At 43.3% G+C, this 16,244-nt stretch overlaps 1 protein-coding gene across 1 annotated transcript in view; it reads right to left on the bottom strand.

Moving 5' to 3' along the window:
• The window catches only part of LOC137424775 (uncharacterized), a 74,695-nt gene extending 60,127 nt beyond the window's left edge, over positions 1–14,568 (bottom strand). The window contains exons 1-2 of the mRNA XM_068112569.2: positions 14,425–14,568; positions 12,154–12,322 (exon numbers count right to left, since the gene is read on the bottom strand). Coding sequence (XP_067968670.2) covers positions 12,154–12,322; positions 14,425–14,553 — 298 coding nt within the window. The 5' untranslated portion in view covers positions 14,554–14,568. The remainder of the gene's footprint in view (positions 1–12,153; positions 12,323–14,424) is intronic.
• Positions 14,569–16,244: the final 1,676 nt, after the last annotated feature.

The raw sequence follows: 16,244 nt of genomic DNA on the forward strand, positions 1-16,244 counted from the left end.
GAGACACAGAGAAACAGAGAAACAGAGAGAGCGAGAGCGAGAGCGAGAGAGAGAGAGAGAAAAAAAAGAGATAAAGGAAGACAGTGAGAGATTTGTCAGGATTGAAATTCCAAGTGTTTGACCAGCTTGTGATTTTGTCAAGATCTGAAGAGAGGGAGAAAGCTGCAACCTGCCTGTCTGAAAGATGAGGGATGTCACAGAAGAGGGCGGAGTCATCACCAAAGACATAAAGAGGTTTTTCCAGAGAGTCAGAGAGATCATTTCTGAAGACCAGGAATAGGACTGGGCCCAGAACACTGCCTTGGAATACTCCAGCCTTGACAGGGGAAGGAGATGAAAGGATTCCATTGAGAGTCACACATTGGCTCCAACTCCACTCTTAGGTTTGTAACCCAGGAGTGGAGTTCGCCTTGGATGCCGTAGGCAGAGTTGGGAAAGCAAGGGTGGATGCCAGACTATATTGAAAGCTCAAGATATTTAAAGAGAGGCGGCCCTGATCTCATGTCTGATATTGAGGGCATCCATCCATTGTTAGGAGAGTAGAAGCGGCATGTCCAAGGTAGAGTGACCATGTCTCAATCCGGATTGGTGATCTGAGGTTAGGCTGTTGGAGAAAAGGAAGGATTTCATACCAAGTGCAATGATGGATTCCATGTCCTTGCTGATGAATGGAAGTAAGCTGATAGGAATATAGTTAACAGGATCCGGTTTTGCACAATTTTCATTTAATGCAGTGATGTTGCCCAATTTCCAAGCAGATGGAATACGATGAAGGGCAAATGATCGGGTAAAAAGGACAGAGCTAGATTAAGTACAAGAGCAGGTTTTGGGGACACGTGATTCATAGGTATTGCCATGGTGGATTGAAAAAACTGCTCTTTGAACCTCCTAAATTACAACGTAAGGCCTAATTGCACAACAGGAGTGAAGTAACACCACCTTCATTAAAAAACAAAGAATTATTAGAAACTTACAGAAATAGAAACTCAACAACACAAAATAATAAAATAGAAAGAGCAATCAAAGATTGCAGACCCTCACAAGGACGAGTTTACTGTGGTTTTGAAGGATTTTACGTTGGAAACAATATGGCGGCCGAACGACATGACTGATGATGCCATCATTATTTTTTCTCCACCAATGTATCCCTAGATGATGCTCAATAAATTTCATCTTGATCAGTTGAAGTTTTGTACTTGTCGAATAATGACATCATAATGGAGGCACCTATGACATCATCATTAACATATGTTATCCCACATGGAGAGTTCTTTACAATGAGCCATGTCTACATTTTTTCTATGCAGCGCTTTCGGACATATAGAGGAGTAAATTTTATCGGTTTTTCCAAGATGGCGGCCGAACCACGTGACCGATGACGTCATCATTATTTTATTTTTTCTCCACAAATTTATGCATACAACAACAACAACAACATGCATTTTAAGGCCATTTTCCCTGCTAGAGCGGGGGTTAGCCTTGCGGTCCCCATGACAATCTTCTCCATTTTGCCCTATTTTCTGCATCTCTCCTTGTTAACCCCCTTGCCAGCATTTCTTCTTCCACCATCTTTAGCCAAGTCTTTCTCGGTCTTCCCCGTCCTCGACTTCCTTCTACATTCATTTCCATCACTCTTCTCAACCAGTCACTTTCGTCCTTCCTCAACACATGACCAAACCATCTCAACCTGTTCCTTTCAACAGCATCAATCACAGGCTCTATTCCCATCATCTTTTGCAATTCATCATTTGTCTTCCTCTCAAAGATACTCCGCACATCCACCGAACCATTCGCATTTCCACCATTTCCAGCCTTCGTTGCTGCTCTACATTCATGACCCATGTCTCGCTCCCATAAATCATAACACTTCTCACACATGCAGCATACACCTTTCCCTTCAGCTTCAACGACACTCCCCTCCTCATCAGCACGCCACTCAGTTCCCGAAACTTCTTCCATGCACATCTCACTCCAGCAACCGTTGCCGTGTCTGATCCACCTTCTCCATTCAGCATGTCTCCGAGGTAGCAAAATGTTTTCACACCTTCCAGCTTCACGCTGTCTCCAAGATCCAACTCAACATTTCCTCCATCTGCATATCCCTCTATGCACACCTTACATAGGAATGTAGCTGCTACACTGGTTAGTGGTTAATGACCCTCTCAGACCACTACATTTTTTATGAACCCACTCAGCGCACATTGTACATTGAATGGAGTTCACTCCGACACCCTTCCTGCACACAGCACATGGCCACTTCCCAGTTCTTTCCACCTCAGCACATGCTTTACCACTTGCCATCACCTTCGTCTTTCCTATATTCACCTTCAGACCTTTTGTCTCCATACATTCCTTCCACTTGTTCATCTTTTCCTTCAGTCCATCCATACTTTCCGCAATCAACACCAGATCATCTGCATACAACTCCCACGGTAAACCCTCCTTTACGTTCTGAGCCAGCACCTCCACCACAGGTACAAATAGTAGTGGACTTAGTACCGACCCCTGATGCACTCCCACCTTCACCTCAAACTCACCACTGTTCCCGTCCTTCGCCCTTACAGCTGTGCGCGCTCTTTTGTACATTGCCATCACTACTCTGATCAACCATTCCTCCACTTCTAACTTCCTCAATGCCCATGTCAATACTTCGCGTGGAACCCTATCGAATGCTTTCTCCAGATCAACAAACCCAAGAAACAACTTCTTCCTCTTCTCCATGTACTTCTCCTGCAACTGCCTCACAATAAAGAGCGCGTCTGTCGTTCCTCTTCCTGGCATAAATCCAAACTGCATTTCGTCGATCTTATTCCACCAATTTATGCGTACACGACGCTCAATAAATTTCATCTTGAACGGATGAAGTTTTGTTCTTGTCGAATTATGACGTCATAATGGAGGTACTTATGACATCATTATTAACATATTTTATTCCACACGGAGAGTTTTTTTTACAATGAGCCATGTCTCAGTTTTTTCTATTCAGCGCTTGCGGAGATATAGAGGTGCAAAGTTTTTTGGTTTTTCCAAGATGGCGGCCAAACCACGTGACCGATGACGTCATTATTATTATTTTTTTCTCCACCAGTTTATGCCGACATAGCGCTCACGAAATTGCATCTTGATTGGATGAAGTTTTGTACTTGTCGAATTATTGAATTATGACGTCATAATGGAGGCCTTGGGCCGAGAGAGTTAAAAATTTGGCACAGTCTATTCCAAGGCAAGACAAATATGTGTGTAAAGTTTGGCGATTCTATGTGCAACGGTGTAGACGTAGTACTGCGCACAAACAGACAGACAAACAAACAAACCAACGAATCAACATACTAATCATCTTTTCCGGCAAGTAATGAAAAATCACTCATAGAGCGACACTTGGCAAAACAGAACAAAGTAGAATGGCACTAAATAGAGCATCTTTTTGACCTCAAAAATAATTAGTGGTTGAATTCAGTGACCTGATATGCAAATCGTCTTCAAAGTTTAAATTAATTGGATGAAAATTGACAATTTTAGAAATTTGGCCTATGTTAACCTTTAGCCTATGGTCATCTCAAAAATAGTTGGTGGTTGAATTCAGTTCGCTGCTATGAAAATCCTATTCAAATTTCAAGTCGATCGGCTGGAAATTGAGGATTTTAGAAATCTGATAAAAGTGGTTGACCTTTGGCCTATGTTGACCTTTTGACCTCAAAAATATATAGGATTTTGTCAGACCACGAACTTCACCATTTGGTGAAGTTCTGTGAAGATCGGTTTAAAACTGCGACCTGTAGGCAAGTATAAGTGATCGGACAGACAAACACACAAACCGGAGTGATCAACATACTTGTCAAAAAAAAAATTGCCAAGTAACAAACACTCAAATGCAATACCCTCTCCTCTGGCGATGGAAATAACAAATAGCAATCACTAACTGGTAGTGGAAACGAAAGACAAGAGTAAGGAAATCAGATGGGAGAAATAATAATTGATAAAAGGCAAAACAAAAAACTGAAAGCCTGCTTGGAGGATGCTCGGAAGTGGAAAAAGGAAGCAAAAGCTTAAAAAGGCAAGACGATGGAGAAGTGACCGTTTGCAGCCCAGGCTACTCGAAGAAACACTGTGGTGCTGATGACCCATAGACAGGGGTGGGAGAGTCCGACATGTTGTCAGAATCAGAGGTACAACCAGGAGAGCCCTGATGGCATTCACAACACACAAGGCATTTAGTAGTGGAAGAGACCCCACTCAAGTAAGAGCTAATCAGAAGTGCAGGATTTGTGGAATCTGGCCACAGCAGTGAGATCCAAAATCCAACATTTCAGCTCCTGAACCTCCACTTCACTGTCTCTTGTGATTGGACAGTCACTCCAAATCTCCCATTCTGCCTTAACTATACTCGGTGCAACTCTACTCCAACAATTAATATTTCATACTCGTTTTCGTTTCGCGTTTTCACAATAGTATGCTCTCCTCATAGCCCCTCTCCTACCCTAGATGTCAATGCAATGATTTTTTTTTTCCTCTCTACAGGCACGAGGGTCATGGAAGAGCAAGGTATAACTGACCGTGGGCCAAACATCAAGGGAATAAATGAACATGAAAAACGAGAGGAAACAAACTAGCAAGTAAAATGGATGGTTGAGTGAGGAAACATAATAGGGGTAATAAAGATCATGGGTCAGAATTGGGAATGACAAGAGATGGTGGTGCACTGTCTTCTTCAAGTCCTGGAGAGAAGAGTGAGACAGAGCAACCTCTGGAAGGTGGTTCCATAGATGAAATCGAGAAGTGGAGAATAAAAGATTTGAGGTGCAGTCAGTCTGGATTTTGTAAGTTTAACCAGAAGGGAGTTAGTGGAAGAACACGTGCATCTTGTAGTTGCTGGGAAGGGTCGGAGGACTGAGACAGCAGAGGGAGCAATGTTGGAGAACGGATGATAGAAAACAGAGAGCTCACCGAGCAGCCTGCGATGTGAAAGCAACAGACCTTGTGCTTCAGCCTCACCACAGGAGATTCCAATAATTTTGAGAGCTTGAGATTTCACAACATCCAGGACAGACAGATTTGGAAGCTGTGGTGCGAGCCTATAACAGAGAGCAGTACTACATGAGCTATGTGAGTAGTTCTAATTTCCCAATGGAAGATCTGCAGCTGCCTGTCAAGTCAATCGAAGGAAGATTTCCAGTCTGTGGCTGGCTTTGAAGGCCAGATTTGCTATGTGATCGGTCCAAGAAATGTCATGGCAGATGGGAAGCCTTAGAAGTTCAGGAGATTGAACATCTTCCAGTGGGTGACCAAGGATATAGATATGTCGGTTCGTTTGATTATCATTCCAGAATGAATGGGTGAGATTTTCAATGAATGAATGACGTATTCGCGATTTTTCTGACCTGCTTCTACATTCACAGATCTGTGCTTTGCGCATTCGTGGTTTTCGTGGGTGTATTCACGTTTTTCACGGTATTTTGATTTTTACCTCTGCACTGAAGGTGGATGGATGTTATGTTTTCACCCCTGTCTGTTTGTTACTTGCAAAATCGAAGATTCACAGTCTGCTGTGAATAACATATCTCAAAAAATTGTGGATGGATTGAAACGAAATTTCGCAGAGATGTAGCGTATGTGACAAGGACGAAATGATTAGAGTTTGGTGAAGATCTGGATTCGGATTCGGCTACTAGAATTTTAAAAGTGATTCTTCACCATTGAGTGATCGGGCTAAAACCGAAACAGAGCACGATATCTAAAAAAGTTATAGACAGATTTGGATGAAACTTGGTTGACAGGTTGTGTGTGTGACAAGGACGAATCAATTCGATTTTGGTGAAGATCTGAATATGGATTCGGATATGAGAATAATTTAATTGTTAAGCGATTCTTCACTATCGAGAGATCGGGTGAAAAGCGATAAATCACATGATATTTTAAGGAGTTGTGGACGAATTATGACTAACCTTTGTGGACGAGTTGGTTAGGTGACAAGAACAAGCAGATTAGGTTTTGTTTCAGGTACAAATGCAGATCCGGCCTATCAGTGGAATATAAAACAAACTGTTCAGCCTGGCGGAGGCATGTGCTCTACCGAGTGCCGTTTTAATCCCCTATGAACCACAAACCGCCGGGAACCTATCCCCCCTTTTCCATTTGAAACAATGCTTCCACATTCACGGATTCGACATTCACACATTTTCCAGGAACGTATACCCCACGAATGTCGCAGTCCAACTGTTTATCGATATATAGCATGAGAGGGGATGGCATGCGAGAGGGTGCAATATCGGGGTGAAGAAGAGGCCGCCGATATGGCTATGCACAATGCCGATTGACGCTGTGTTCTATGGTGTTCAATAATGCCTCCATCTCCTAACCTGTGACTCAACGTCTTCCTATTAGTATATAAAGGTAGCGTATAAGACTGCTTCAGTAGTGCTAAACTTCCGGATTTTAAAAAAGGATCTTCAAAATCACTTTTATTTAAATTTAAGGATATATATACTATGTACTTGAACACTGTGCGGGGTATCGTATTCTGTGAACTCTCTAGTTTGTGTTATGTTTATGTTTTCTAGGTGCGCCTGGTTGAACTGCCAATTGGCATAGGCACATCATTGACGTCTTCATTTGTGACCACACAACTGAATAATTTATTGAATTCTTCTTTATCTTTGTCAATAGTCACTTCCATTCCGTCCTCCAGCTTCAAAGAACCGGTGTTTTTTTTGCTCTTTACTTTTGAGTTACCATAATACCAGAAGTATTTGTCATTCTGTTTCAAGTTATAGATAAGTTTCTTCTCGTATTTCTTGTTTGGGGCCGAGTTGCATTATGTAGGCTGTCACTCACCTTCCGGTCATCTCACTCATCTCTTCTACTATTAATCTGTGCCACGCAACATGCTTGTGGCTAGAGTCCCTCTGGTGGTGTATAAAGTCCCTCTGGTGTGCCCAGACCATTGAAGTTGGCTCCTTTACTCCAAAGTTTGCCATTGGTCTCCTTCTTTTCTGATGCTCCCAAGATTTTCCTCAGCAAATTCATTTCTTCCACCAATGTCATTCTTTCATCCTCTTGCGTGGTCCAGCATTCCCCGGTAGTCGATGACACCAGCCCGAATCTGACTAACTGTCGGTACAGCTGGAAGGGTGTTGAGCCAAGGTTGGTCCAGCGACTTTGACCACCTGGGTTCAGATCCATATACTAATATAATTGGAATCACTAATGCCTCGTAGAGTCTGATTTGGATTAACCTCGAGATCGACTTTGCTTTCCAGATCTTTATTTTAGTGAACGTTGCTGAGGCTCACCCAATTATTTATTTGCCAACTGATTTGCCTGAATCATCCTCAGTCACTGTCACTCCTGGGAACATAAAACCTTGTACTCGTGCTGGTCCTTGATTTCCCAGGTTGATTTTCAGCTCTTCTTGATATTTCCCTGTTGTTCATGTTGTTTGGGTATTTATTTTGAGTCATAGACTTGCCCTGTGATCTCTAGTCGTTTGATGGTTCAGCTATCAGATTTCTGTCATTTGCAAACCTTCAATTATTGATAACCTGACCATTGATGAACACGTCTGCATTTACTGATTCCAAAGCTTTTTGCTTCATATCTTCTAGAATCAGGTTATGCTTTCCAGAGCAAGTAAGATGGTAGATTGCATTACTCTCTAGCTCATACAGTTGTTTTGAACCAGAGTTAGTTCACCTTGCATTCTTGCACTTATTACATCCAATATCCTTCCATGTATTTTACGACTAAATTATGATATGCAATTTAGTAGGAAATTTGCTGCACAAGTTATCTGTCTTCTTGAGCAGTTTATATGGATACTAGCAGGGTAACCGGCATTGCCTGGTCTATTTTTTGTGGGGACCTAAAACACTTCCCTACAGCCACTAATGAACGGGGTCCTTATAGACTTCCCTACACCCATGACAGAGTGATCAAAATAAATAAAATCCCCAAAAATCCAACATTTTTTTTTTTTTTTTACTTTTCTATATATATTGTTGCGGATATGGGATTTGGCCTCCATCCATATCCGCTTGTAAATATTCCCCTATTTCCCCAATACCCCCCAACTATCCCCAATCCCCCATTCCCTAGTCCCATTGTCTGTAAACAACACTCTATAGAACCGACCTTCCCCTTTTTCCCCCATTAAATGTCGTGCCCAGGTCCACCGCATCTCACGTAGACAACTTTCGGACATCTTGCTAGTTATTCTTAGTCTATGTCAGTTAAGGACTCGTTTCCATTAATTCTGACTCTTCGTTGCACCAGAATGTGATTGTATGGCACCAGTAGTGAGTTTAGGACCTCCCAATACCTCCCCCCAACCTCATCTCCGCATCCTCCCATCATCTCATGGAACAACAACAACTACAACCAAAGCGGGGGCGGCGCGGCCGCGGTGCGGGGAGTGGGCGTCCTCACTCCGGCTCGGTTAGCCGCCATGGCCCATGTGCTCCAGGTTACGGGGTTACCACGAAGGGGCTGGCTGTCAGCTCCTCGTCAAGGGCGGAGCCCGGTAACCCCCCGCACCCAATGAGAAGCAACGGGCCGATTCCCTCTGGGGCGGAGCTAACGAGCCGAGGGCGTGTCACTCCCCGCCGGATATACGCAGCTACTTACCGGACGTGAAGAGAGATGCGCCTCAGCCACGAAGAAGAACCAGTCGCGACCTCCGAGCGCTGTGACACCTCCCTGCATCTACTGGACCGTACTGTATCCTGTCCCTGAGCCAAGAGTGCACCTTGAGCCATCGACTACCTGCCTTCCTTGCCATCAATCCCCGTGTGAGTCAGTTTTGTCCCGTTTATCTGTCGTCTGTCGGGATTACTATTAAGACCGTAATTAAGTGCCTATCTTTCTATGCTGTCTCTCTCATCCCTGTAATCTAAACGTTCCGAACTAATATAACCTCCTCCGGAGGCCTTGAGAACTGTACCCCTGGTGTCGTGTCATTTAACCTAGCCGTTGTGTCCTTTCCTTCATTGATCTAGCGTAGCGCGACTCGGCCAACGTTCGAGTATAATCGGGTAACTTGTGCGAACACGGCGGCCATTCCGCTCGGCCCATCATAACATCTAAGTCGTGTCCGTAACAATATATATATATACATATATATATATATATATATTCAATTTATTTTGACCTAAAACACTCCCGGGCACTCACTGAAGAACCTCTGAAAGTTTGACGAACATCTGTTCAACCACCTTGAATGAAAACAGTGGCATACACAACATGGATACTTTGAGACCTGGGACCTGGGAGGACTCCGTTACACCTATAGAAACCCGCATATTGACTGTACAACCAACACACACACACACACACACACACACACACACACACACACACACACACACACACACACACACACACACACACACACGGTGTTGTCTGATCAGGCGTGGCTTTCTCAGGGGACCCCTGGCACGATAGCCTGCTTGAACCAGTCGTTGGTTGAATAGCCTTCTGGATACAGGCACATTTGCCAGTTGCTGCCACTCAGCCCCAAGCCGATTAGCTGACTTGGTACGGCCATTGCGGACTAACCGGTGCAGCTGGCGATCATCCCTCCTTGTGGTTCTGCGGGAACGTCCTGGCCTCGGTATTGGAGTCGGGACACCCCTCTGAGCATTTCGTTTCAGGATCTTTGACACCTGACCTCGAGTGATGCCATACTGCCGAGCAATAGCATGCTGTTTCATGCCATAATTTCGTAAAGCCACCACTCCATGACAAACAGCATTGTTGAGTTGACGGACCATCTCCAGAGGAAGCGGCGATAACCTTTGGAGACGTGCAGCAGTTGTTTTCCACTAATACAGAACGCAACAACCCTTGTATACCCGACTGTGAAGCCAATCATCAAATGCACCTGTCCGTACATTTTGCCACGCCACCTGTGATATAATCCTGTTGTTGACTTCTTGCTGCGACAGACAATCAGTGACATGGTTCTTTTAACAAATAAATCACCAAAGTGTAAAAGAAACTCACTAGATTGATATACTGAGTTAAGAAAGTAAACCCAAGTCAAGAAAAAAAATAATTCCATATTAAATGCCACGTCCGTGTACACGTGTACACGTGTACACACACACACACACACACACACACACACACACACACACACACACACACACACACACACACACACACACACACACACACACACACACACACACACACACAGTCCATCTCCTCACATTGCCCATTCAGCCATTTCTCTCTGCAGTGTTGAGTCTTCTGTTTAATTAATTTCCTGTGTCAATCTGTTGTAATCTTTTCTTTTATCTCTGACGTCATTTCTTAATGATTAGGTATTTCCGCTGGTCATTTCAGGGTTAATATTTATTTTGTCATCCTTGAAATTTTTCTTTTGTTTATTAACGCCCAACGCCTACTCTGCTGTTTCCCTGCAGATCTTTTTAACCCTTTGAGTACGGATGACGTCCAGTGCCGCAACCCGCAAAAAAGTTTTGCGTACGGATGACGTTACTACACGTCATCGACTATACCTATAAATAGATCGTCAGTACGTAGTTGCATTCCTGTGATGCCAAAATAATCCCGTCCCATGGGTATTTTTTATCAAAAAAAAAGAAATCCCGCACTCAAAGTGTTAATGATATCCCACTCTCTTCCTGGTCTAAAAGTACACAGAATATTCCTTCTTTGGTGATCTTTTACTTCTCTCAGATTTCTATTTTTTTACTTATCAACATCAAACCTTTTCATTTTTTGGTTCATTTGGTATTGTTTTTACATCGAGTGAACTCAAGTCTTACTCCAGCAGTTACGAATTGGCGATATATAATCTCCATGATGTTATAATCCTCTTCAACATCGATTTACTATCATGTAATCTGTCGTTTTTTTCGTTATATCTTATCATGTGACTCCCACATCCATTTTGACAAGTTCTGATGACATTTCTGCTTTCCTTATCGGTAAGAAAGGGAGAAAAGTATTACTCATGGCCTATATATGAAATGGCCATTGCCACTCATGGCCATTGCCCAGGTATGCCACCTCTTTGATGGCACACAATACAAGTTATTATACATAACTTCTACAATATGAAATGCAAATGGAATTGTAAATATGTTTTGTAAGGAAGGGTGTGTAAACAGCCAGAACTTGTTTAACAAGATGGGAAGAGGATGGCCTGGGGAGTGACGTACAATTTCACAGCTGGCCTGTTTCACGATGGTATTGCGAAACCATATGCAAAATATTTATGCTTTTAGATCTAAGATCTGTGATATCCATTTTTCGTCGCAAGCCCGACATCAGCAGCATCTTCACACCAATTACTATATTAAACATTCCAGGTGATTGGATTTTCATCACAAAGTCCATATAGCCAATCAAAGTGAAACTTAAGAGCAGCGAGACGATATAAAGCTAAAAGGGCACTCGGTAGAACGCATACCTCCGCCACGCCCTGAACCACAATCGAATCAGCTTGTTCTAGCCAACTCATCCAACTTTTTTGATAACTCGTCCACAACTTTTTGAGATATCGTGCTATGTATCGATTTTGGGCCTATCTCGCAATAGTGAAGAATCACTTGAAAAATTAAAGAATTCTCGTATCCGGATGCGTATTCAGATCTTCACCAAAATCTAATCGATTCGTCCATGTCACACAAAAAAGTTTCATCTGGATCCGTCCGCAACTGATTGAGATATCGTGCACACAAACAAACAAACAAACAAACAGATAAACAGATAAACAGGCAGGGGTGAAAACATAACATCCGTCCACCTTGGGTGAGCGGAGGTAATAAGGGAAACTGGTCAGTTTAAGGGGATAAAACAGTTGTATAAAAGGACAATGTACAAAAATTCAATCAAAAGTCCTGTAAAAATGAGCAAAAACTATTTTGTGGCTTTGTACTCGACAGCTCGTTAGAAATTGCAATGATCTTATGACTAAATGTCACAATAGTGCAAAAAATAAACAATTAATTGGGAAGAATATTACAAATTAAATGTTAATATTGCATGGAGATCAGCATTCATATATATGCTACCCCCATTAACCCCTTCTCATACCCCAAATGTCTGCAATGACCTCCCCCCTTGCATATGTAATAAATAGATGGGACAAACTGGGAAGGGGGAGTCGAAGAGCAAATGACAAGTTACCATTATTTTGTACTCCATTAGTAAGCAGGTCCACCGTATCCTCACGACTTCGAATGCTGCCAAGAGCCAGGTTTTTGTGGAACAGGCTCAACTCATCCAGAGAGCCGATGGTGGTATCAAGGAAGTTGAGGCACTCCTCTTCCTCACGAGAGAGGCAGCATACATTGGCCTAGAGCACGTACATAGACATCACAATGTTTACCATTCTCCCAGTCACTACAACGTTATCCTTTTTTCACCTTTGCTTGTTAGCATCAACTTACTGACAGGTATACTGGGCTATCTAACATCATACAAGTCCTGAGAAAAAGGGATTCCAACTTCATGTTCCCATTTTGAAAATTATTCAACTCTTATTGAAAGAAAGATCAGTATCAGTTTCAAACATGTTGTTTAAAACCGCAGGTGACGCCAAATGTGCACAGAGACTAAAAGATCCATTTGGTGCGCTGAACGCAATTTGGCCCTGGATGTGGTGCGACAGCACTGTATACCTCTTGACAGGTGAATTGCACTGCTGTCGACTATCCATACCTTGATCATCATTTCCAAATTCATATTTCCATCAATGCAACTTGTAATCTCGACAATGTCACACATCTTGCACAATACCTCCACCTCGTACATTCGAAATTTTCTGCTCCTCTCATCATACTGCAATTGAAGATTGTTAAATCGAGAAGCCAGGCAACCGGTAATTTTCTTGCATTAGCTCATATCACAGGTAATGTTTCAGGTGAAAACCAGACCGAGCGTTGAAGGTGAAGAGACTTGGAAACGATTTGAGAAACCTTGTGTACGATACGATAACCGCGATAATGATCATCTGGTGTACATTGTCATTGCAGGAAAGTTGTGGAAACTCAGAAATCATTCCGCATAAAGATTGGCTGATTGTGTTTACTTCGGTATGCACAAAGTCATCAAACAGCAACACCTCGAGATGGTAGGATGCCGCTCATAGAGGGCAATCGCATCTCAGATTCGGCCAGTCTGGGTATGATATGCACAAATATCATATGGTATGGTATGGTGTGGTGTGGTATGGTGTGGTGTGGTATGGTGTGGTGTGGTGTGGTGTGGTATGGTATGGTATGGTATGGTGTGGTGTGGTATGGTGTGGTGTGGTGTGATATGGTGTCGTATGGTGTGGTATGCACAAAGTCATCAAACAGCAACACCTCGAGATGGTAGGATGCCGCTCATAGAGGGCAATCGCATCTCAGATTCGGCCAGTCTGGGTACGATATGCACAAATATCATATGGTATGGTATGGTATGGTGTGGTATGGTGTGGTGTGGTGTGGTGTGGTGTGGTGTGATATGGTATCGTATGGTGTGGTATGCACAAAGTCATCAAACAGCAACACCTCGAGATGGTAGGATGCCGCTCATAGAGGGCAATCTCATCTCAGATTCGGCCAGTCTGGGTATGATATGCACAAATATCATATGATATGGTATGGTATGGTGTGGTGTGGTGTGGTGTGATATGGTATCGTATGGTGTGGTATGCACAAAGTCATCAAACAGCAACACCTCGAGATGGTAGGATGCCGCTCATAGAGGGCATGCTCATCTCAGAGTCGGCCAGTGTGGGTATGATCGAACTCAAAATCAAAGGAATGAAATCAAACCACAAGCAGTTTATACCTTGACACTTCTCAAAAAGGTATTTATCACAAAAACGAAGTGGCACTTGGTAAAAGCTACGTTTACTAGAAGGCTTACTAGTGGCCTACTCGATTTTCGTGTTTCGAAAACATTTCGAAAATCGAAGAGGCCATTGTGTGCTGGTGCCCCGGCCAAATTGTACATTATCTTTCCAAAGGGAACTAACTGCAGGTGGGTGACCTTAAAGGTGGTCCATCCCACCTTTTGCCATTCTCTCCTCTTTTAAACCCTTTTTTCTCATCGTATTCCACTTATTAATTTTCCGTCATCAGACCGACCTCAACTAGGCAGGTGAGGTTGTGCATTTTTTATGTGAAACTTTCATGTCAAATGCATTTTAGACACATCGTGCTCCAAGCCGCATGATCAACACGAAAATCGAAACGTTTTTCGAGTCACCCAGCGAATGAAAAGGATCCACACGCACAGACCCTGCTATATAAACCGTGCAGGTATCGTTGTAGCTCTTCACCGATATCAAAAAGTCTCTCCCACAAACACACTCAATGTCGGACCGTTTTACCCATTCATAAACAGAAACGAACGTTTAAAGTTAATATAATGTTTATTGCGGCTCGGAAAAAGTGAGATACGCACCTGCATCGCTGCGGCGTCCAAGATTGTGAAGGCGCGCTTCCGGCTCCTCCCCTTTCCACTGGTGGGCGGGGCATCGGGTACCGCCCACAAGCACACCTGCGTTTTAATCACCACCTTCAATGAATACATTCACGAGCAAAAGAAGACTCGATCAGATTGAAGAGTTTACCGAGATTTCGCGGACTAGGTGGACCTGCAGTACATTTGTGTCATAATAATAATAATTAGTACAATAATTATAATTAGAAAAAAACCTGTACATGCTACATTTGCAGAGCGTCGATGCTGCCGACGGAGTTTCTGGACAAAGACAAGGGATATACTAGGTGGGTTACCATTGCCTTCCTAGGATCGTTTGCTCTACGTTTTAAAATGCTGAGCATCAATTGCAGGTAAACAGAAGGTATCGGTACGATTTTTATAAACATCAGGACAATACCCCTGGCGCTCACCAGGTAGAATAAACTGTATACTGCACCGACTAAAGGTATTTTAAACACATTTCAATGGTTGCTAGAAGACGTTTGTGGAATGTGGAATTGAAAAATGTGGAAAGACGAAGCATGTGGAATCATACCAACATCATCATAAGATTTTAAACAAACAAACAAATACCTATTTGGGGGGGCAAGCCCCGCAAAGACCACCTTAGACCCCGATTTTTTAAACGCCAGGAACAAACTTTGGTACATCACGGGTGATGAAGGTTGTGGTGAAGTTTCATCAGAATAGTGTGTAGTTTCTGAGAAAAAGCAAATACCTATTTTGGGGAGGGAGGGTCAAACCTGGATCCACTTAGACCCCGATCTTTTTTTTAATGCCGTGAACAAACTTTAGTCACAACACAACAAATATCATTTGTGCCAAATTTGGTCGCAATCCCATCAGCGGTTTCGGAGAAGAAGTTTCAAGTGTTTACGGACGGACGGACGGACGGACGACGCGCCATCGCATCAGCTCCCCTGAACTTCGTTCCAAGTGAGATAAAAATAAAAGTCTTTGGAATGACTCGACCAAGACTTGAACCACCAACCTCCCAGACTAACAGTAGAGGCTCCACAACCAAATGACACCACTGAGTGATTGATGGGTGATGATGATGAGGATACCTCAAGTATAAGAACTTGAGAACGGAAGGCCATTCGGCCCATCATGTCTGTGCTTTATCAACACCACATCAATTAAAGCAATCACCGCAGGTTTATTATTATACTTTGTGTACAAGATCGACTCGTGTAAGAGCTAACATTGATGACAAAAAGACAAACTGACACATAAAACATAAGATAAAGGGGGCGGGAGACAAGATGGGGAGAGAGAGGGAAGCACATAAGTACAACATTTGAGAGTAGGGACATCGGGAGATCTGTGGCAGGGAGAGGGCTTGGGGGGAGGAGGCACGGGAAGGAGGGGTGTGGGAGAGGTATAAAACACGAGGACACCAAGGACTTTTAGCGGGAGTAGAAAAGATCAAGGTTTTGGATGGGGGAGGATAAGAGATGGTGGTGAACAGCTGTTTTAAAGACCTGGAGGGAGGAGTGGGATTGAAGAGAGTGGGGGAGTTTGTTCCAGAGGCGGGAGTAAAGAGGAATGAATGAGTGAAGGTGAGCAGAGAGTCTTGATTTTGGCAGTGAATACCAGTGGAAGGGGACAGGACTAGTCACTCTGTGGTCAAAATGGCGGACCTAGCTGTGCCCTTCTCCAGATGACAAGACATTGGTCGGAATGTTTGATGTGTTTTGCGATTCCTTGATAAAGTGAAACAGCACTCGGTAGAACGCATACCGCCACCTGGTGAACAGTTTAAGTTTTGTATCCCA

Source organism: Myxine glutinosa, chromosome 4 (assembly GCF_964187855.1).
Source record: "Myxine glutinosa chromosome 4, kmMyxGlut1.1, whole genome shotgun sequence".
Taxonomy (NCBI): Eukaryota; Metazoa; Chordata; class Myxini; order Myxiniformes; family Myxinidae; genus Myxine; species Myxine glutinosa.